General features: G+C 37.5%; 1 protein-coding gene across 3 annotated transcripts; it reads right to left on the reverse strand.

Annotated features, from left to right (window-relative positions):
- Nucleotides 1–429: 429 nt before the first annotated feature.
- Nucleotides 430–23,535, reverse strand: LOC114262460 (protein SPIRRIG). Of its 3 annotated transcripts, XM_082899514.1 has the most exons (20): nucleotides 22,915–23,535; nucleotides 20,293–20,362; nucleotides 20,013–20,098; nucleotides 18,005–18,140; nucleotides 17,817–17,873; nucleotides 17,258–17,434; nucleotides 16,397–16,588; nucleotides 16,198–16,263; nucleotides 15,003–15,117; nucleotides 13,587–14,758; nucleotides 12,645–13,344; nucleotides 12,456–12,558; nucleotides 11,241–12,355; nucleotides 9,373–11,023; nucleotides 9,051–9,222; nucleotides 6,160–8,963; nucleotides 4,501–4,809; nucleotides 4,051–4,357; nucleotides 3,335–3,481; nucleotides 430–2,354 (listed from the first exon to the last, which is right to left on the reverse strand). In XM_082899514.1, the coding sequence occupies exons 1-20, from the start codon at nucleotides 23,070–23,072 to the stop codon at nucleotides 1,197–1,199; spliced, it is 10,695 nt and encodes a 3,564-aa protein (XP_082755640.1). In that variant the 5' UTR covers nucleotides 23,073–23,535; the 3' UTR covers nucleotides 430–1,196. The 3 variants fall into 3 exon arrangements, with proteins under 3 accessions (XP_082755640.1, XP_082755639.1, XP_082755641.1); XM_082899513.1 differs by having other exon boundaries at nucleotides 6,160–9,222; XM_082899515.1 differs by having other exon boundaries at nucleotides 6,160–9,222; nucleotides 17,809–17,873; nucleotides 22,915–23,521.
- Between the last annotated feature and the right edge of the window lie 626 nt (nucleotides 23,536–24,161).

Consider the following 24,161-nt stretch of genomic DNA (forward strand, 5'->3'; position numbering starts at 1 on the left):
GGGGGGGGGGGGGGAAGCATAAAATGCATCAATATATTAATGAAAGAGGCAAGGAACAGCACAGTGAAAACATCATCACAAGAAGGGATTTAAAAATTGCACGACCAACATACTATCACCATGAGTAGTAAAGAAAGCTTCACTCAGCAACATCTACGAGCACCTGTACAAGGGTTAGAAAAGGAATATACCATACCTTGCAAATCAAATGACCAATGAGGAGCACTGGCTTGAGGGAACTCGAAAAATGCTTGAATCTTCCCAATTATCTTCTATGCAATACTCGCCTTTTCGCTTAATGTGATCGTTACTTTGAGAGGATTGAATAACTTCCATTGAAGTTAACGCTTCATTCAAATTTTGCGGTGCATTCAAGTTAACACTGCATTATCTTTAAAAATATAATAATAAGTTGACACTGCAGTCAGATAAACAAAAAAAGCAATTAACCATTTTGAAACCTTTAAATTAACAGTCATTTCTCAGCTGATTGTGTTGCTAGAACAGTACACCAGGAACATTTCAAGCCCAGAAAATTTTCTATTTTATGTATACATGACACGAGAGAGAGAGAGAGAGAGAGAGAGAGAGAGTAATGAATGTTCCACAACAAAAAATAAGCAGCAGTAGCCTCATTGCACTCGGCACAAAATAAATCTAATCCAGAAGGCACACACAAAACCAGTAATTCTATTCGACTTCCAATCTAACCGGGTCAGTTTCACCAATCGTTCCACTACTCAGAACACTTCTCTGCAGCTATACAACATCACACACTATCATCTACCCTATATTATATACACACAAGAAAAATCAGTAAACCGACATCTCCGCTGCAAAAATCAAAAACCCATCTCCGTCAAATCATTTATAATGCAAAACACATCATTTAGAATGCAAAACACACACCGCCTTCTCATCTACAGCAAGTCACATGCTTCATCCACAAGGCAAGTGTATCCAGGAAAATCTCCCACTTCACATCTTTTTACAGATACCAGAAAATTCTTGTCATTCGTTTTCTTTACCTGTCTCAATTCGAAGCTAGCTCCGTTGTCTTGCTTTCCCCAACTATGGTAGACACGTAGGCTTTCGGTATAAAAAAAATCAAAAGCCGGCCCAACTAGACAACGACAAGAATATAAAAACCTCGTATACAAATTCCCTCAATTATCGCCCCTGACTAAGCGAACCTCTCAAGCTCTCTCGTCTGGTAGCGTCCACGAGAGCAAATGCCCACCAGAATCCCCACTCAACAACTGCTTCAGATCACTTGTAAGGTGAAGGGCAGTAACTGGATGCTTGTGAAACTTCAAAACCTTGTGAAGGACCAACCTGTACTCAGGTATTTTGTCGCCCAGCCCTAAAACTCCTATCAAATGGTTTGTTCCCTTGCTTTGGGCAATCCTCTCATCAGAGCAGTGAACCATTTGCCAGACCTTAACAGCTCCACTCTGGTGACCCGTTACATACCAATTTGTGTCCAGCCAATCAGAAAAAGTGCAACTAGTCACCGAGAGAATGAAATCAGATGGAAGTTGGGACGTGTTAATCACCGCAAGGCAGTCACCATTGATGCTCCAAACAGCAAGCATAACGCCAGCAGCAGTCACTATTTCCCCAGTTAATTCGTTAACATAGATTGCCGAAACGGGTGATGGGAACTCAGGAAGTTGCCTAACAAAAACCAAAGAGCTGAGGTCCCATAAAATAACAGTACAGTCATCCGATCCACTCACAACCATCATGTAAGGCTGGACAACACGAAGGCACGTGATTCTTCCCGTGTGGCCACAAAGTGCCTTCTCCAACTCCAGATGGCGAAGAGCACGTGGTCCATTTTCACTAATTCTCCAGACACAAACCAAACCCTCGTCAGCCCCGGTAACCAGAATCTGACCATTGTGGCTGACACCAACACATTGGATCTGGTTGCCTCCATGAAGATTCTCATGAGTAGAGAGCAGTTTGTCTTGATCGTAGCTCATAAATCTCAAGCTCCTATCTGGGAAACCCCATGAAACATATTTGGTATGTGTTTTGGGTTTAAGCAAGCTATTTGTTCCTGCCACAAGAATTTTCTCATTGACAGTAACGATCTGAGCTATGGAAGATGAGCTCTTACGAATCTCATGAGGAACCAGATGAGTAGAGTGTTTGAGTGGATGGGGAGGAAGCTTTCTATCAACCCGCCTTTTGACATGTGGTTTGAGGAATAGTTGCTTCGGTGTTTGCCCAAAGTGATTGATTTGTGCTAGAATGGAGGCTTTCATTGCAGGATCTGTAACAGAGTCTATGTCAACACTCCCTTCATATGTATAATGAAAGAAAACGTTCACAGCTTCTTCGGCAGCCTGTCAATGACAAAGTAGGTTTTAGAAATAAAGACGCACCATAAAAAGAACCAAGAAATGAATATAAAGGCACAATATCCCACACCAACCATGGGATAACCAATGACTGACTGGGCAAAACATTTACTTTATTCAACGACCCAACATAACACATGAATAAACATCAAAACATATATATACATATATATATATACAGAGAGAGAGAGAGAGAGTGTGTGTTTTAAGGTAGAGCATCTAATTTAAGAGTATACATTAAATTATATAAGGTGGCACATCAAGGTTTGGGATTTGAATATGTGACAATGGCAGCTTAGATGAGATGAGATGAGAGAAAAATCTACAATCATGAAGCTTACATGATTGCTTTTGAAAATTAATATTTTCTCTGTCGCCATTATGGGAAACAAAAACAGACTAAAACTGTGTGTCCTATAACATATGCAAATTAGAAGGGCAGTCTAAGTGATTTAGATTTCATTTCTTTCACTGCAACTTCACCCAATCCAACAGAAAATAGAGGAAAACATCATCAAGAGGAATATAAAGGAAGAAAAGAGATCATATTTGCAGAGGCTAGTTAAGAACACAGAAAATATCAACAATCAATACAATTTGATGGATGAATGGATTGCAGATTCTGAATGCACTTATGCTCTATTTGGTTCATTGGAATGGGATGGAACAGAAGGAAATGATCATTCCATAGAATGGTCATTCCTTTGGCTCCCTTACGGAATGATCATTCCCTTACAAGGGTGAGTGATAATTTCATTTGTAATATATTTTTTACTAGTGCTTAGTCAACCAAAGATGGGAATGGACATTTTGATATAATGATCATTCCATTCCACCCTGTTCTAGTGAATCAAACACTACCTTGAACCAGTTGAAAAGGCTCAGTAAATTAGAATACAATTCCAGAATTAAAAACCAGATCAAGTGAAGATTAGATTGCTTGTCAGATTGTAAGTGACACTCACCTTCCCTCTCTGTTTATATCCAAAGATCAGGTCTATCCAGTGATGAAGATTTTCTGAAACATAATCAGATTCCAATGCTTCCCTGTGCTTCCTGATAAACTCTCTACAACTGCCTTTGGCCCAAGGAGGTAACACGACATCACCAACCTGGAAAAACCACCCACATGAATTAAGTTTGTAGTTTGAAAAGAAAGAAAATTGGTAAATAGGGAAAAGAAAAGAGCAGAAAAAAAAAATTTGTTGGTGGGAACAATTTTTTTTTGTTCTTTTTCCAAACAACAGACCATTATAAGATTAGAGACAAATCAGAGGGGGCGAAAAAAGAAATAGTAAATCACATTGACCACCCCTGAGGTTTAGAAAAATATGATCAGCCCCACAGATTTGGTATAATTACAGTGACCTCCCTTTTAGTAAAGTTGAAACAGCCTAAACTAATGCAAATGATGTGTAGTCAAAGCGATAATCAAAGTAAATTATACATTTTACTGTAAAAGAGATGACAATATCATTTATTCATCCATACGACTAACAAATTACTGATGAAAATCAGGCTAAGTATTGCATGAATTAAAACCTCAAGGGAACCCAACATAATTATGCTAAAATTGTGGAGGCTCAATGTATTTTCTCCAAACCTCAAGGAAGGCTAGTGTAATTCACCCAAAAAGAAAATAATCATAAAGCAGTTAAACTTTTAAGTAACGTAAACAAACCTTTTCTCCTGACTGTTTCTCTCCCAAGTCAAGATTGAAACGATTTTCCAGGAACTCTGGCATATAGAAGAATTCTGGAATCAATTCCTTTACATCTGAAGTATTGCCCTTGCCAGCAGCACTTAACCATGTATCTCGTACACTATTGAAAAGACGATCAGCATGGTCAAACTGTCCTCCTTGCAGCTTCTGATTCTCCATACTGAATGGTGGCAGGCGTAGAAGATAGAAGAGAACAATCCCAGCACTAGAGTAATGAGAACCATAGTGAAATTTAGGAACCTCTGGATCATCCCATGTCTCATACCTGAGATAAGAAACGAATTGAAAAAGGGCGAAAGTAATTAAGTTAAATAAACCACCCAACCGAAAAATATATTAAGAGCATGCAAAGCAAACTACTGGACAGGAAAAACAAGCAAGAAGTCACAAAGCTGAATGAGGGCAAACCTTTTCTTGAATTCTTCTTCCCCATCTAATGTTTGACAACCCATTGGCTTCTCAAGTGTACGGAATGTTTTGGGATCTGACAAGTCCAGATTTTCACTCTCATAATCTGCAAGAACCCAAGGAAACACTGGATACTGGGTTAGATCACTGTATCCACGTCCCGCAAGAGTATTGAGGTGCATGAGGTACTGGAAATTGGTAATTTCTCCATTTTGCCACCTCTTGGAAAAGGATTTAGCTACAATCTTAAAAAGACGGCTACCCTCATTGCTATCTTGCTTTGTTGACCCCGAAATTGTAGTGTCCAACCTGTTGGAAAAATGATTGTTATGAAGTTCAAAATATTTGGTTCTAAATCTAAAAAGCAACAGCTTAATAAGCAGTTGAGCTGAAGAACCCATGCCAAAAGCACATATAAAGATATGACCAGGTATAGTAGATATTGCCAAAACGGAAGCTTAGAAAGAAAATAACCACACACGTGCATGTAAGCATACACAAGCACCTGCACATAAAATTACTGCATAATTCTGGAACCAGCACAACAGATCCACTTCTATGGTAGTGTTATTTAAGATATCTCTAAATAGTTACATTTATTATGACCAATGTTATTCTTGTTCACGTATACATTACTTCAGTTACATTACCATATTTTTCTCATAATCTTACCATAACAGAAAGAGGGTGGGTGAGAGTGCATTTGGGACAAGAAAATCAGATGGATCATGCCTTTCCACAACTATGACATCAAGTTTCAATCAAAATATTATTCCTTAATAAGCTATTTCCAGCAAGTGAAATCGACATATTGAGATGCATTAGGGGAAAAAACCACCGCTCTTAGTTCTGTTAGGATTCACTCAATCTATTAAGTTCAACAAAAAGTGATCATGTGGCGACTACCAAACACTGGTCATACATAAAAGAATTACAAATTCTTTTTAACATAGTCAACAAAACACAGGTGTCTTGAATGTCTTCTAGAAGCCATGCCAGTGTTCAGCACAATCTCCACACCTCTCTATAAGGGTTTTGCAAGTAACAGTTAATTACAGATCTGCAGTCACAAGGCAAAAACATCCATCCACGCTACTGATAATACATTAACCAACTTAAGCATAGAAGTCAAGAAATGCAGTACACGAGCCAAAAGCCACCTGTATCATTTAGAATTGCATTTCCCCTTTCAATTAGTAGTTGCACCCGAAAACTTACAGGTAACATTGGATCTACCAAATTATCTTCAAGGGAAGAGTATGATATATAATTTATTAACACATGCAAAGGAATATATGGCATTAAATATTATGTAGTTGAAATACAATATCATATCAGTACAGTACCATAAGATCCAATATTTAGCATCAGATGCACAGATTGGAATGGCAGACATTTATATGATATCAATCAAGCACAAAATTCAAACAACAAAAAAACCGAAAGAAAACAAACAAAAATAAAGAAATACCCAGCTGTGAGCAGCCGGTATATGCCCTTATTGGACTTGTATGCATATTCATAACAAAGAAGCCAACATTCAAAAACTACTATGGCCAACATTGTTACCATATTACCATCCATGGCAAATAAGAAAAAAAGGTACAGTCAGAATAACACAAATGAAAAGAAGCCAAAGTGAAGGTTATGATGACATACATGCTGTTTCTTGGCAAATTCATGGCCACCAAATTTTTGAAAACTTCTTCCCTCTCTTTTTTGTGGAAGACCAGGAGGTCATTACATCCATCCATGCTAAATAACTCAATAGCAACAGGACGAAGCTGGTAATCGCGCTTCAAAATTTCATGAACACTATTAAGCTTCCATGCGCGCCAAGGATGAGGTACATTACCACTACTACAAATCTTTTCCTTTCCCCATGCACCACCATTATAGGCCCAAGCCCTTCCCCCAACATATGCCTTCACCGTTGTACCCCAGGATGAATTTGACTTGGAATGGGAATCCATACTGCATGAAATATCTTTCTTTACACCCAAGGCCTGATCGATAACAGAGAGGTCATCTTCACATTCCTTTTCACATATGCACCCAGAATCATCAATGTAAAAATTCTCAATTACATACAAGGATAGTTCACCAATCAGAAATAAACCATCATGTTTGTCAAGACCTATGACTCTTTCACAGTTGTATCTGAATTTTATCTTTTCAAGGGGCTCCAGATAAGGTCTAATTAAGTATTCACCATTATCATTTAGTTCCTTATCTAATTTATCATCCATCACTTTCACTGCATCTATTTTCATTGAAGAAGATTGCCTTGGAGATCCTAAATCAGACCTTCCTTGTGTGCTCTCTGCTTTTGGGACAGATTCTGCTGCGGACTTGGCATCAAATTCAGGAGCAGAATAAAGACTTGCTTCATTTATACTGCTCGCACGGTCATCATTCCACCCAGCCCTACTAGAAGCTACATCTCTAACATCACCTGATTCTTTGAAAATTGATCCATCATAGAGCTCATCATCAAAAGAATCTTGTTTTATATCATCAGTCAAAAGATTAAAAAACAAATCAGATTCAGCATCAGAAGCATCAAAATCATTCTCATTTTTTTCTTTTGAAAGCTCTTCTACCCCCAATTCAAACTGCCCATTCAAAACATTCTGAATCGTATCAATCTTCAATTTGCACCTTTCAAGTTTTTTCCGCATTCTATATGGACCTTCAATGGGACAAAGTTGCCATTCTATATCTTCATTCACAGAGGATTTAGACATTGGGAAGACTCCTCTTTCATGTACAAGTTGTTGGAGATGTGTTTGCCACTTGCTTTCAGCATGAAGTACCCATCCGTACTTATCTTGACGAACCACTCTCAATTCAGTAGACATCTCATCACGAACCACTTCAAGTGCATATCTCCGTTCATTTACCTGCTCCCAGTGTCTTTGGTCTAACTTTGAGATGTCCCGTGATCTTCTCCCTATTTCTCTCTTACGACGACTATCCATGCCTTTTATTCGCACTCCAGGAAACTTTGCCGACCCAGCAATATACTGCACCCACATAATAGCAGCACACTGTTCCAAGACTTTATTAACAACATGATCGGAACTCTGAAACCACTCAAAGAAATCAGATAAACTTCCAGTTAAAAGTCTGTCAAAACCATGCAGAGCATCCAGATGCGGTCCTTGGTTTGGTTTGGACACAAGTAGGTCTTCCAGGGCAGCCCTGCGATGCACCAGAAGATACTTGAGAACATCAACTGCCATGTTCTGCGCATTTCGTCTTTGGTCGCGGAGAAGAGATATTAAATTTATACAAAGACAGCAATTGAGATCAGTATCAATATTGCTGGGACAGAATATTATTCGCCTGTGGGCAACCAATAACTGTAAAACAGTACATATATCAACCCCTGTATCTTCTTGTGAAGAGTATGGGGACAATCTCCTCTTTGGTTCAATTTGCAAACCCATGCATGAAAGAAGATTGTCCTCTCCTATGGTGATCAAGAATGATGGAAGGAAGCAGTACAATATCATACGATTTGTATTTTTCAGAATTGCATGTATATAAGCATCAAGCTGCCTGCTTCCAAATCCGATAGATAGGAGTCCTTTTCCAGTAGCAGCAGCTGTTTCTTCAATCCGACCATCTTTGTTTGCCAACTGTAACATAGACAATAAGAATTCCAGAGTTCTTAGAACACCAGCAGACTGAGGAAAAGCACCCATATAAACGCGATCCACAATCATCCAACATAATGCATCCAAGTTCAAGGACCAGCGGCTCTGATCTAGCTTTTTCTCATTTTCCTCATCATCACGTAAGAGACGCCTTTCAAGGAAGTTCATCAGTCTACTAAGGCAAAGACCCTGAAAAACTAATACAGATTCAGCATCAACATATAAAGGAACACTTTCCAAAATACTCTCTATAACTTGTGCAGCTTTCGGCTGTTCAGTTATAAAGTCTGAAAAAACTTCTGCCATAAAATCTAAAACAGCAGTAGCTCCAGCAGAACAAGGACCACCGCCATAGCCAGAATCATCCATTTCAAGAAGAAGCTTCGGATTAACAGCAGAAAATGTGTTGGCAGCAAATGGTCCTTGAGAACTGGACTTCAAGTCTGAAGATGGATCTTGTTCACTCATAGACACAAAAGATTCAACAGAAGGGGTGGCAACAGATTGAGCTCTTGATTCACTACGACTTGAACCACCCAACCAAGATGTCAATGCAACGACTGGGGATGAGGAGGGCGTGAGATGGATCCAGGAATTAGATTTCTCCGTTAACATGGGAGAATCAAATATAGTTAAAGACGCAGAACTTTGAGAATCTTCCTGGTGAATTGTATCCTGCGTGCCTTGAATATCATGGAAACTGAACTCACTAGTGCTGGAAGCAGCGGTGGACACCTGATCATTAGCTTCACCATCTATGCTCAGAACAGCTTGTACATCTTGCTCTGGCTTGTTTGATTCCTGCTGGGACGTATTATTACTTGTCTCTGTTTTATCACTAGCCATATTATTTGAACGCACAGGAAAATCCTCAGAACTTGTGCTGACCTGCGCTCGAGGGAAGCTTCCAACGCTTATGGAGGTTTCAACAGACTGATCCTGTTCATGAGGCAAGCTAGAGAATGAATTCTGAGAGCTACCGGTATCATCATAATCATTTAAACTCTTCTCTTCTGTCTTCACAGAAAGTTCTTTCGCGATCTTCACTGCATGAGCAGCCCTGTATCACCGCAATCAACCAAGTCTAGTAAGCTTCAGGATATTAAGATTAAAACTTACATAAACAACCCAATACCCGTCACCATCAAAATAATTAACAGAAAAATGCAATAAGCATATGAATAAAAAAATAAAAAATAAAAAAACAAACCTAACACATGAAAAATAAAGGCCAATACAGCTTTCAAGAAATTCTGCCCGTCTGCAAACAGCAGAGAAAGGGGGGCACATTTTTGCCAGATCAACCATGAATCTCAGGACTGAAGTTGCAGCAGCAGGAGCTGACGCCTCTCCACCCATTAAGCGAGCTGCATAGGTTTTATGCATCAGAGCTTCACCCTGAAGCTCTCCGGCCATATCTGTATTTCCTTCCGCAAGCTCTGCCACTAGGCCAGCAGTGACCTGGGAAAGATTGCCAGTTTGGTGAGCAAGCATCGACTGTCTGCACAACCAATCAAATGTAGACTTTGCCATTGCAATCACAGAATCCAACATTTCCACAAATTTCAACTCTTCATGATTTCCATCGCTTGGCATTAGGGCATGGAAGTCCAGCATTCGAACCTCAGGTAGTCTTGGGTAAACAGGCTTCTCAAATATCATACAAAAGAGTATATAGTATATGTCGGGGGAATCATAGAAACTAGGAAGCACCCGTGCCAAACCTTGATAACCTCCACTAGTGCGAAACTTGAGTGCAAATGTAGGGGAAGAGACAAGACTCACGCCAAGCAGAGTCATGATCCATCTCATACTTGTAGGATGAACAGCTTCGTCGAGGAAATAAGTTATCAATTTGGATGAAACAATCTTATGCCACTGCTCAAGCAACTCTTCTAATTTTATTGTCACTTGTAAATCAACTAGCATCTCAAGCAACATATTTCTTACAATAACATGCTTTCCCATCGACTCCCGCATAATTGGATTCCGTGATGTCAGTTCAGGTGGATCAAATGTCATAATTACGAACCTAACCACATGTTCCAGTTCAGAATCCAAAAAGCCATCTTCCAAAATGACTCCTAATAACATGACCAATTTTTCCAAGACAGGAACTTCGACATCACCTCTCTGCAGAGTTACAAGTAAATGTTGAACCAGGTTAATTCGGCGCAAAATGGTGAGGTTATGATTCCTATACCAATGCATAGAGACTAGATGCTCAAGAAAGCCTAGTAGTGCAATTTGAATAGAAACTGGGGCTGTTACCCACAAGGTCCAGTCCAACAAGACATGCTCAACCATATCTGCGTTTGACAATACAATGCAATTTGATGTTTCAGCGGACATGTCAGCATTTTCAAGCTCTGAAACATGACTAAATGAATCTTTATGGGCAGAAAAATCATCCATATATCCATGAGATCCAACTGAAGAAGATTCATCACGCAATTTTAACAAACCAAGATTCTCAAGGCTGGTTTCATGAATAGTTGCAGCAGGTAGCAGACTACGACGAGTATTTTCCAGCTTCTTTGGTTCGGAGAAAGAAGCTTCACACGCAGCAATCTGGAAAAAGATCTCAAGTGACTGCATGTCAAACAATGACATTCGGCGATGCAGAAATACAGCTAGCAAATGGTATCCTCTATATGTTTGCATATCTCGCACATTCTGTGGATTTTGATTAAGTGCACATGCAAGTAATATGAGGGCCATGTGAAGCATATCTCTGGTTTCAGCAGCTTCAACAAGAGCAAGGACAACAGCCATCCCACCAACAGGGCGGATGCTATCGCCAATCACACATTGCCTACAGATGTAGGAATCCCCATGAAGACGTCCAAAACGTGGTATACCTAGGGGGGACCAAAAAAAGGAAAATTTGTTAAATTCAAATCAAAATCAGATTCCCTGTTTTATGTAACTATAGAGGTTCTCACAAATCAAGCTTAAAATAAAAAGAGGGATAAAATTCTAGAACTTATGACCTCTCAGATTTGATTAAGTTAAAAGCTCACTAATCAGGGAAAAAAACAAAAAAAAAAAAAGAGAAAGAAAGATTTAATTACACACCCCCTATAGGAGAAGCAGCAGCTGACATAGGATCAACTAGATTGAGCATAGAAAATGTTCCAGATGCTCGGGAAGCTTCTGTACATGATCCATCAAATGCAAATATAAGCTTCTTTCCAGAAAGCTGTAGGGAGAGGTTCCCTAGTCTTTCCAAATCCCACACAATTCCACTACGATCTGCCTTAGAGCTACCTTGCTTGCTAGCACTTTCAGGTCTTTGCACATTGGAAGCTAAAGGCAAGTCCGTCTCTAACGAATCTAAGATGGCCATACTACCCCCACCGCAAGCCTGATCAGGAACAATTCGCAAAAGATCTGTGTCTTGGAAGAGCCCCCTATATCCTCTACCAAGAATGTACATGAAACAAACAGAACCTGATGTGAGCACCTCTTCAAAAAGATAGCAACACCGGAGTTTCCACGACAAGTCACTAACCCTTGCACAAGTAACCGGTGTCCCAATGGTTACCTGAAGAGGTTTCCCAACTGGAGAAGGAGAATATCCTAGTTTTCCTGTGTGCTTTAGCTTTCCATTAAGATACACATGTGCAAAACTAGCTTGGAATAGTCCAGCCAAAGCATTTGGTTTGCTATGAACAACTGCAAGATGATGCCACCTGCCTTCATCTAGTTCTAACCCTGAAAATGACAAGGAGCTAGAGTTACTTGTTGCAAGGGTCAGAACACCATCTTCTTGAAGGTAAAGTTCTGCATATGAGGTGTTAACATTGTCTGCTGCACCAACAGAAAAGATCCGGAGAACTCGTGCCCCATTGTGCAGCCCATTAGAAGTGCTCCGCCTTTTAGAAGGTCCTGCCTTGGAAGCTTCTGATTCCTTTGGTTGTGATCTCAGGAAATTCTGGAATTGAAACCAACAAACAAAAGAATAACCAGCAGCAGGAGGCCAAGACCTTTCCCCCAATGACACCTGAATAGAAGCATGCCCTATCTTACTCATGTCCATCTCTACAAATGGTGCCGGGGAGACATTTTCCAAAGCCATATCTTCCATAAGAATTAACTTCTCCATCATATCCACAAGAATACGACCTGAATTCTTCAATCTCATTTGCAAAATATATCGAACCAGGATTCGAAGTTCCGATGCTGACAACCTGTCACCAAGAGTGTGAACAAACTTAACAGAGGTCAAGCAAACTTTATGTGAATAAATAAACAGATATGTAAATTCTAGACTTGACCACAGTCCCTTACCTATATGCCCCAAGGACTTCCACAATCTTCAAAGCATGGACAACTAATGGCGATGAGCCTGAAAGGAATGGGTATATTGTCTCCAGAAGAAGTTCCACACAACCTACCCACGTGCAAATGAAAAACAATAAGGAAACCAATTGCAATTTTGAAGGAAATTAACATAAGCAAAAATGATCTATTTCGCACCTACAGAAGTGAGATGCTCCTTATTGAAGGAGCCAGCATGAGCAAGCTTCTCAACAAGGTTCAGCACATCTAACTGCACCTTTGGAGTAAACAGCAACAATGAGCGTAGGAGTACTCTTACGGCACTGGGATTATACACCCTTTCCTTATCAGGAGTGAAGGAACCTGCCGGAGTAATTAGAAGAAAACCAGCAGACCCAGTTCCGATCAAATCAGATGATGCCACAGTTTCTGATGTCAATGATGGTGGAAGCACCAGTTCTAAAGCGAGTTCTAACAACAACTGTATGACTTGCCTTTCATACTCAACACAAATCAAGCCAGAATCAAAGAGAAGATCATAAAAAGTATGGGATGATATTATTGTGTGCAACTTTGTCCGATTGACAGCATTATCACACACCCCAGCAGTCACCACACGCAATAGATATGTAAATTCCTTAATGTAAACCATTAAGAAAGATTGGTTCCCATGCTCTCCATCACTCTGAAAGCTATGGAGTGTGGTTAGTAGAAGAGAAAACCCAGTGGATTCACCAAAGACCCTCTGAGCTGAATTATTAACTCCCAGGATGCGCCATATTGCTCCAAACGTGTCACATTTTGCATCACTTAAGAGGCTGTACTGAGATCCCAAAACATTTGTAACCATCCCACTTTTTAGAACTTCAACTAGTGCACCCAATTCTTCTGGATGAGCCTGGTAAACAAATAAATCAATGAGCTTTTTAGCCCTTTTTAAGGACAGATAATGGGGGCCAGTGTGTGCATTGTGCATGAGTACACACATTTGCAATGACTTATGATATTGTATATTCAAATATTAAAATCAGGCCCAATAATTTTAGAAAGAAAACAATGGGGAATAAAGAACTGAACAAAAGATTTATCAAATTAAATCCCATCAAGCAGCAAGATAGGGAATAAAGAAAGCCAACAAACCTGTGCAACATCTTCAATGATTAAACATGACAACACCCGGAGGACCCCTAGACGGTGAATATTAGAAGCCAAAAAAGGGAGCACAGTGGTCACACCATTGGCTGAACGGAATGCTGCTTGGTTAGCATCTGCTTTCTTTAGTATGGAAACCATACAATCCCATGCAACCTCAATTGTACCCTCAACTTCAAAAAGAGGAAACTTCCCAGAACCAGATTCCAGTAGCTTGGGTGAAGAAAGAATTGCATCCTTACCGTCCAAGTGTTTTTTAAAACTAGTTGAGCTGGATTTTCTATCCAATTGATTAGAGTCCCTATTGGGTTGGTCTGAGCCCAAAAGAAACTTGTGTTGTTTCAGATCATCTAACAGAACCTCAAGCACACCAACTTCTCGTAGGACTCTCTTGTATTGATGATCAAAGGACAGGAGTTTTACAAAGAAAGAAAGAATACTGAGTTTCAGTTCCGATGTTATCAGTTGCTGCAATAAGCAACAAAGTGAAAGCAATTCTTGGTCAGGTATGCAATTCACAACAGTTACAGCATACTCAAGAATTTTCAATATTATCTCCTGCAAAGATGGTGGGAAGTCACCCATATTTAGGATCAACAGTGGCACAGTCCGTAACTGCTGACACAACTTGTAGTTTTCAAGATGACTTGAGAATATCTTAAACATTCTGTTTAGAACTTCTGCCTGCAGTTCTCTGCTTTCAGCTTTCAGAAAAATGTCCTGCAACATCTGGACAGCTTCTAGGTCCTTAACTTTGTAATTACCTTTTTCCCAAGTTTCATCAGCAAGCCGGTCCGAAGAAGTTGTACGACTTCTGCTGTGGCCACTAGGCTTATTATGTGAATTTTTTGTAACTTTGAACCCAGCAGATCCTGTAGTTTCACCAGGACCTAATTGAGCTAAATTAACAAGAACATCAAGCAACCTAGAAAGCACCGGCGAGAGATTCTGTGCAGAGGTGTCATCTCCATTTTCTCTTGAATCCCGTCTTCCTACACTAGTTGTATGTGAACCTTCCGAAGCAGAATTTTGATCAGCGAAAGACTCCGTATCTACAGCCTCAATGCCCAGATTTTTTGAAAGAATTAACGCAAACTGTACAAGGAATTGATAACCATGAGCATTATGGATATCCTCCCTGAGCCTGACACCACCAGCCTCTACAAGTCAAAGCGTCAAAAATCAGCACTAAATTAAAAAATATATATTAAAAATATAGAAATAAATAAAGAATTAAAGAATAAAAATAGTATCGTTGTCTAAGCTGCAGGAACTTGAAAGTTGAAATACCAGAACCATTATATGTAGAGTACTTCATTTCAATGCCCACAACCACGAATATCATGGTCAATCAAAGAGTTAAGGACAAAGAGAACCTCTGAACAAATCTAATATGCTATTTACCAGGTCTGTACGATAATTCCACACATTCAAGTAACAAGTCCACAATGCCCATGGTATAGGCAGGGTCGCCACAATCAGGATTAAAATCCTTGACAGCCATTAGAAGTACTTTTATCTGCACTTAGAAATAATATAATACCAGATCAGAAATTTTTTCTACAACATACATGGAATTTCATTAAACACAACAAAAACTAATTAGAAGAAATGGAAACAAGTGGAGAACAAAAATGAGAGATATATACATCCAAGTTCTGAAACAAGACATGGAAAAGCCACAACTACAAATGGGTGCACTTATAAATCAGTAAAAATTAAAAATAAAAAAGAGCCATTTTTTGAAGTTTACATAGGAAGACTTTTAAGTACTAATAAACCATCATGTATACCCAATAAATCATGAGGAAAAAAATTCTAATATGCTGCACTCTGACAAAAGGAAAATGTTGAAATCCAATTCCAAGAAATCCATATTAATTTTTAAGCAATTGCATTATACTTCAACGATAAATGTGCCAAAACATGGCAAGTCTGTCTAGCAAGCAAAAAATTGAAAAAGAAAAGAAATACAGCTGGAAACAATCATACGAAGGATAAGAAAATGCTACCCCACAGAAGAATCTACTTTAAAAAACAAATGTAATGACATAACTAATTTTCATTTCTTCCATAGTTTCATAGAATTAATTTTTTGGTGTGGATTATTGAAACCGTAAGTAAAGGCCTATATGTTTATGTAAATAGGCCGAGTCCCAATTAATTTTTTGGTGTAGATTATTCAGGTAGCAGGAGATAGGGAATCCGTAAGTAAAGGTCTATATGTTTAATAAATAGGCCGAGTCCCAAGTAGATAACTGGTACAATTCCACATGATTTACAATGAGCTATATATCTTACAAGTTACAGCAGATAACATGTTACCACCACCAGCAATACAGATCAAAAGGAGGGGCATAATTCCAAGAACTTAAAGCTATGCTCAATACAACTCCTAAAGAAATCTTTTTTAAGTGCGCAAGCTGCAGAATTTGATTCTTGCCATTAAGTAAACACATGAAACAAGGCTATCCCGCAAATGCAGGAAAACCATTAAGACTGCTTATGTTGTTTTCATGTTTAGACCTTTATGCTAAATTAAAATGACTAATTTATTTCAAGCAGAATAAATGTGTAACATGCAAATGTGATGGCATACCAGGTGATGCTTGTGTATATACTTGGCTGTGCTTCCATTGTCATTAACCAAAAGAAGACCAAGAATCTGGAACAAAAGCAAAATTTGGCAATCAGTCCATGAAGCTAATTTGAAATTCAGCACATGCATCTAACTAATTTAAGATTTTCCCCCAGCTCTGTCACTGCACATACAGTTGAACAGATGATTAAGCGCTTACCTGCATTGCATGTCTGTGAAGCTGGATGGTGTGTAATGGTACGAGACCTTCCTTATATTGACAGAAAACAAGCAAAGACCCATTTGCAACCATCTGAAAGAGTAGCTGAAGTGAAATATCCTCAATCAAACTCTGTGCGGCTGAAGGGTGGTTTGCCAATGCCTTCATAATATGCACTACGCTTCCTTCTACCTGCAGAAGTGAAGAACCTTAGTGTACAGGATCCTTAGTTTTATCTTTACTATGGGCAAAATCTTAGTTGTCTTTAACTGCTGAATCAAGCAACTATATAAAGTAACTAGCTCCCAAAATCCTTGTCAGCATGCTCAATCACAATGCCACAGGAACTGTTTGCAGGTAAGAGTAAAGAGGAAAGCAGTTTACTCAAATAGGCCAATGTAGGTTTCTAGTGAATAACCCATAGATGATTTGGCCACAAGAAAGGGTAAAGAGGAAAGCAGTTAAGATCACCATACCCGGCACCTCATACCTAGACCAACACTGTAACAAGACAATGGGTCATACCTCAACACTCAACCAAACCCAAGAAAGTCTAACCAAGCAAATTTGCTTTATACTTGGCCTAATAAAGCACAGAAACTCTCCCAGATATAACCAAAGTGACAAGACAACCCACAGGAAAGATAATGTTTCCACCAACAAGGTGCATAAATAAGACCTCAGCCCAACAAATGCTATAAATCAGCATTCAAATATAGAAACAGAACAACAAAGAAAGCAAAAGAAAATTTTCTGCTCTCACATGTACTAGATTGACCAAAAAGTTAAATCGTAGAACATAAAATTCTGGAAGTTCATGACAGTCAATAGAAGGGCAGGCAGCCACGGAAATAGAACTACCTCAAGCCGGTAGACTTGACCAACATCGTCATCATAATTTTCCTCAGACAGTAACAGACTCTCCTCAGTAGAAACCTTTTGCTGGTGATTCCCATCATCAGGACCCAAAAGAGCATTGAGAATATGGATGAGACAACATAAAATCCCAGAGTCAAGGAGAGATTGTTTATCAATAGGCTGCAACCAATAAAAATCATTTATAGGTTAGTAAAACTGAAAGATAATAAGGTCCAGATATGTAACTGTCTAACTATGAAACTCATAGAAAAACATTACTAAATCAGTTCATACAGCGTATGAAGTAGCAATCTGGATTCCAACATAGAAAATAGTTACTTAATTGATTACCTTGTATAATGTAGTTCACCTAACAACTTAAAACTACTCAATCAAAAGTATAGAATAGGAAGAACGTAAATATCAATAAGAATTTAACTAAATTAAGACATTTAATATAACAAAAAGAAGGAAGAAAAAAAAAAAAAAACTAAACAAAACAGAAGACAAAAACTCGCAGACCATATAAGTATTTTCAAACTAATGAAGCTTACGAATATACCCCAGATACAAGGACTTCCACTGCATTTAACAAATTTGAACCAGGTTTGATGCCATCCTGCAGACAAGTACAAATAAATCCTATCATATACATCACATTACCACATGGAAGAAATTGTAAAAAAAGATAAATAAATAAAATGAAGAACTATATAATAGTATTGAGATAAAAGCAACCAAAAGACAAACCTTTGTGACTTCTGAGAAAAAGCTTAACACTCTCCCAACATCCAAAGATCTTGATTTACTACTGATTTTTAACTTCTCAATATCTGTTACAAATGCCCTCCCCACAACAAAAGAGAATATATGTGTTTCAACTAACCTGAAAATCAACAACATTTCAGAAGTTACTCAACATCTTGCATAATTTAGGGGAAGCAACACTAAACTTGATCAATTTCTTAAAACATTTTTTTCCAAATTGTCAGTGTTAATTTAATAGACACCAACAAAAGTGAAGCTCCAATCCGTGAAAGATGTGTAATACATGGAAGTCTCATCCAAATGATAAATGTGTCAATTACCTGCAATCCATATAAGTAATAAACAAATTTTAAAGACAAAGATAGTTGATAGCTTCAATATGGGCTTTAAGAATTTAAGATGGGGCATCATAATTCTTGAATGATGTCTGTTTCAATGTGAGCAGAACCTCAAAAAAAAAAAAGCAATAAGCAGTAGCACAATTCAAGAGGTCAAGTGGTAATGCTGAGAGGTTTTACACATGTTGAAGCACAAGATGCCTATAGCTCTGAAGAAATATTGGAGACCACCACACAGCCAACAGGAAAAAGAAAAGAAAAAAAGGAGACGCAGTCCTGAATGAGAAACCAGTTACAAGAATCACATAATTATCCATGATCCGCATAGACAAGGAAAGAAAAGGTTCAAAAATCCTTGACTAGCTAAGCCTTTTAAGGGAATTATCGCCAAGAGTTGATAGTAATAGACTCATAAGACATGAGCCAAAACAGCAAAAGGATCACCAAGAATAAATTTTTACTCATATTGGCAATTAAACAAACAATCTGCCTTGCAGCTTACTGACCCTTGAAGCATAAAACTTCAACACTAGTCAAGTTTCTTCCATCCAGCTTACTCCCAGAAAATGTTTCCATGCCCTTATATCATTGGTTTACTCAAAATTTTAAGACAAATGACATTTTTCTTCAGATGATTGCAAGTTTACTATTTCAGGAGCATTCACAACCAAAATTATAGTTGGAGTAGAACTTCTTACTCTTACACTCCAGAACAGGATTTTGTGGTACACCAATTATTTTATAAAATCCACAATGAGTTGCGTGTTTCTTTCATTCTCATCATGCTCACCAAATTCCAATTTGATTGGAGATTGAGAGATATCTCATCCATATAAAACTCCAAATTATAGCCATGAAATGTTAGGAAGTAGAAAAGACCATATGGATTGTGTGGCCACTAATTGCTGATTAACAAACATGATGTGAAAAACAAGGACCAAATACTTCAACATGAGTTTGACAAATGTGGGCTCCACAGAGAAGTTACTGAGGAATGTAAGAATATGAAGCTTAACACAATATGTAATTTGATCCTGCCTCAGCAGAAATATTTTACATCCATGCATATATATAAAATACAATATACTATTATAGGGCATTTCAAGGCCAATGAAATTATCCATAAGCCAATTCCATTCTATGGTCTACTTAATTCTGAGACTGTTAAGCCAAATACTTAATGTCGATGACTTTAGAGGCATTTAGACACAATATATATTACATGACAGGCCAAAAACATTCTCAAAAAGACATACACAAGTTCTTTTGATAATAAGTTTTATGTATGTAATGATGCATTTGATATAGGAAACTAATATACCAAGTATTTCAATAATTCTATAAGTGAATGAATTACATGTCTCCCATGATTATATGTCTGTCATATTTTCAGCTTCATAAATTCAAATTGCAGGTATGTGAGAGAACAAAACACTTCTTAGTACTAACAGCAGCAAAGGAGTCATTCATAACAAGACAAGAAGGGGACAAATAACAATCCACCAATTTAAAAAATTGAAATGCATAAATATCTACATAAGCAGAAGAAAAAACCATACACATAGCAAGGAACATATCTTCACATTTAAGGAAATTGCATAAATATTTCAAAATTGACACAACAAATTAGAAAAGGAGAGAGGTTTTCATACATGGTAAGTAACTGAGCTACATTAGTATGCTGCTTTACTAATCTACAAAAAACATCTACAGTCATATTCAAGGCCGTTTCTTTTGCCTGCATGGACCCAAAAAAAAAACCATTAACTGTAAGAATTTCAAAACCTAATAAAAAAAATTTTCTAAAAAATAATACTTTTATAAAGTAGATTGTATACCCAAAAAGCTAAAAAATAATACTTTTATAAAGTAAATTGTATACTCAAAAAAAAAAAACAAACTAGAAAGCAAAGAAAAATAATCACAGCTTACCTTTTCAGAACTTGACGAACGGAACTCTTCCCAATGTCTCTTGAAGTCCAATTCCAATTCAATTTTATCTCTGCAGTCCGAAAACAGAAAATGAATAAGGATCGTATACAAGTGAAGAATAGCATGTCTGAACAGGAAAAACTTTGATTTGTCGAAGTATATGATATGTAAATCCAGAGATGTGCCAGTGATGTTAAAATTCCTCAATAGGCCATCATCACCACAAGCATCAAAGCATTTGGGCAAACATAGTGAAACTGTCCATCCAGGAATTGACATCAGAACACATAACACAAAATCACCTCAAAGAAAGATTTAACATTGTGACTGAAAGAGGAGAGGGAGAAAAGCGGGGGGAGAGGGAGTGAAGGTATCTTAGTATACCTCCTTAAAAATGTAATTGTGATTCTCTAATTGCAACCAAAATCAGTATTATACCTAAAATCAATACAATTATTTTTTCTACTCCAAAAAACCTCAATTTTAATTTCTCACTCTATCTTTTCTCATATTGCCACTCATCAATATCACCATCATCATTTGCCACGCTCATGCTATTAACATGTTTCATAACCAAACAACATGTGGTAGCCTAAGAATAGATGGTTTCACATAGCCTAAACATATGCATGCAAACACAAATTTTGTCATCTAATTTTGATATGTACTCAAAAGTCACATAAAACTCCCTGACCAGTGCTCCAATTCACCCATCCTATTCTAATTTAGCAGCATGGTCATCATATTTAATAAAATCAAAATAGATGATCACTTCCAAGCACCACTAAGGCTATGTTTGGTTCAAGGATTTGGAGAGGGATTTGGAAATGGAAAAGGAAAGGGAAAAGGAAAAGGACGGTGAAATGTGAATAAAATATACGTACATATCATCTAGTTTCACACATTTTTTCCCTTTCCCTTTCCAAACCCCTCCCCAAATCCTTCAACCAAATACAGCCTAAACATCAATATAATACAATCTGTACAACTCACTCAAGATTTACCAAAGCCAGGTCCTGGTTGTCCTTATTCTTTCAAGGGTAAGGCATCTGTCCCTATCTTAATCAAAAATCACCCCACTTGAATCAACTAAACTACTTTGCCAACTTATTAACGTGCCAAGTCATATATAATCAACGCATAAAAAGAGGCTCCATGATACTGTTAACAGAAGCAAATCATGACTGAGAATTCACTTTTTTATCCAATTACTCCAAATTAGTTAATGATCATCCACCTAATACATCCTTAATCATCTACTACTAGAGAATTATTTCCCAAGACCCACCCATGGTTGTTAAAATCGCGATTCGGATCGTAGGATCGTACGATCCTACGATCCTACTTTGCCAAAACGATCCAGATCGTTGTAGGATCGATTGTTATAATAGGATCGCAAGTAGGATCATGTAGGATCGCATGGGATCGTGTAGGATCGTATGAGATCGTATAGGATCGTAGGTAGGATCGCAAGTAGGATCGTAGGTAGGATCGCAAGTAGGATCGTAAATTTTATGATTTTTCACCTTATTTTTAATATGTATCATCTTAATTTTAATTTTTATCTTTTTTTTTCAATAGAAAGTAGGATTTTACGATTCTCGATCCGATCCTACGATCCGATCCACTAGACCCTCTCACCGATCTTACTTAGGATCCCGATTTTAACAACCTTGGACCCACCATACCTGTTTTCTTTAAGGGATTTGTGGAACACTGATCCAAAGCCAAACTGATCAATATATTTACATAAAAAATAAATGCCATTTTGACAACGAAGACCAAGTTGGAACAAATTTGATTCATATGGTACTAGAAACTATTAAAAACAAAATTATATAACGCAACACTCCTAAAAAACGAAACGAAACTCACAAAAGTATGATTACTTGATATCAAATGGTTGTGATTGACTTAGACTTAGGGCCTGTTTGGTGCAGCTTATTTTAATCTAAAAGCTAATAACCAGAAAGCATAAACCAAAAGCACCCCTCCCCTAACTTCTAGATAATCAGTTTTTTTCAGTTTATTCAAGTTATTTTTGTCTAATAAGCAGTAGGCAGAAGCTGTATCGAATAGTCTGGCACAGACTCCAGAACAAAAAAAGCTATAAGCAGCTCAGAGTACACCAAACAGGCCCTTAGTTATGCATGCTTACCTTCTTCATATTCTGGGTGAGAGAGAAGTATCATGGAAAATTGGGAACACAAGACGGCCCGCCTGACTGCATTTATTACCCAAAACCCCTGTCACCAATTCCCCACAAATTGGGCAGCATGAATAGCCACATGATAATGCAGCTTCAATGCAGAAGCTTCTTAAGTTTGAATTTTAAAGATCTAGTGCTAGAATCTACTTAGACACCCAGCAGCATCAATACCTAACAGCTTCCCTGAATGCCCATGGAACCCACTATACTAAAAAGTTGAAAATTTGTGGACCACATCAAACAGTTCATAGCTTTGTCCTAATCAGTGAGTAAATTAATCAAACACTTGCAGATTCAAACATCTCCCAACAACAACTAATCACTATCGTAAAAATCATTCAGTAAAATTCAATTTAGGGCATTACAAAAGAAGATAAAACCCATTAATAATTTGATAGTATGATAAAACAAACCTTGAAGACGATGAAGATGAAGATGCAGATGAGTCTTGTGTGGTTGAAGTGACATTGTTGTATCGGTTAAAAGACGAGGAAGATGAAGAAGGAGAGGAAGGAGTCTGAGAGAGACCGACTTTTTCTTTGAAATCTTTAAACAATGTACCCCATTTCATTGTTTTTCCGATATGAAAACTTTCTCATCCAACGAATATCCCACCGGAGGCCGATCAAACTCCGGCAGATCCAAATCCTTCTAGATTAGCAATAATCTAGAAGGATCTCCGACCTCAATATACCCTTATCCCCAAAAATTTCTCAACTCCGAAAAAACAACAAAATTCAAAGCAAAGAAGTTGAAAGTCAAAAATAAATTTTACATATAATAATATAAATTGAGATTGAAGAAACAGATTGATCGATCGATCGATCGAAGTGAATTGAGGATCGATGAGCAAGATCTGATAAAGAAAATGGAAAAAAGATTGAAGTTGATTTTGAGGAGTGGTGGAAAAAAATGCGACTTTGGAGTGGAAAGAGAAGGGAGGAAGAAAGAGAACAAGAGTAGAGAGAGGAGAGGAGCTCTTTCTTTCTTTCTTGCTTCCTTTCAATGTTTTTGTTGTCTGCGTGTTTTCGGACGGCCTCTTCTCCGCGCCTTACTTTGTACAACAACGTCAGATTGGGATCCACTCATCCACGTCCCCGAGGTTTCCACGTGGCATGTAGTGATCTACGGACATAAACGTGAGTTCAATTACTTTGTTTCACTTCCTTTTTCTATTATTATTTTTATTTTTATTTTTTTCCATATTTTAGTTTTTTTTTTTTTAGAAATATCACGTCAGTTAATTATTGAAAAAATAATTATAACCATTAAAAAAAACTTTATAATTTAATTAAAATTATAATCTTTTTAATGAATATGCAAGCGTGACTTCAACTACCTTGTTTCATTTCTTTTCTTTTTTTTAAGTTTTTTTTTCATATTTTAGGTATATCACATCTGTAAATCTTTTAAAAAATGATATAAATCAGTAAAAAAAAACATTATAAATTAATTAAAATTATAATTTTTGTAATGAATATGTAATTTTTTTTAACTTATCAAATAATTTTTTTAGTTAACTTATTTTTTAAAAAAAATTACAAATATTTTTGCTTTTATATGAAAAAAAGTTAAATTACTAAACAGGTAAAGCTTTAGAAATCTCACTATATATATGTGAAGCTTTAGAAATTATTTTTAAATAAATTTATCTCATTTA

Source organism: Camellia sinensis, chromosome 12 (genome assembly GCF_055761805.1).
Source record: "Camellia sinensis isolate YWXY chromosome 12, ASM5576180v1, whole genome shotgun sequence".
In the NCBI taxonomy this organism is placed as follows: domain Eukaryota; kingdom Viridiplantae; phylum Streptophyta; class Magnoliopsida; order Ericales; family Theaceae; genus Camellia; species Camellia sinensis.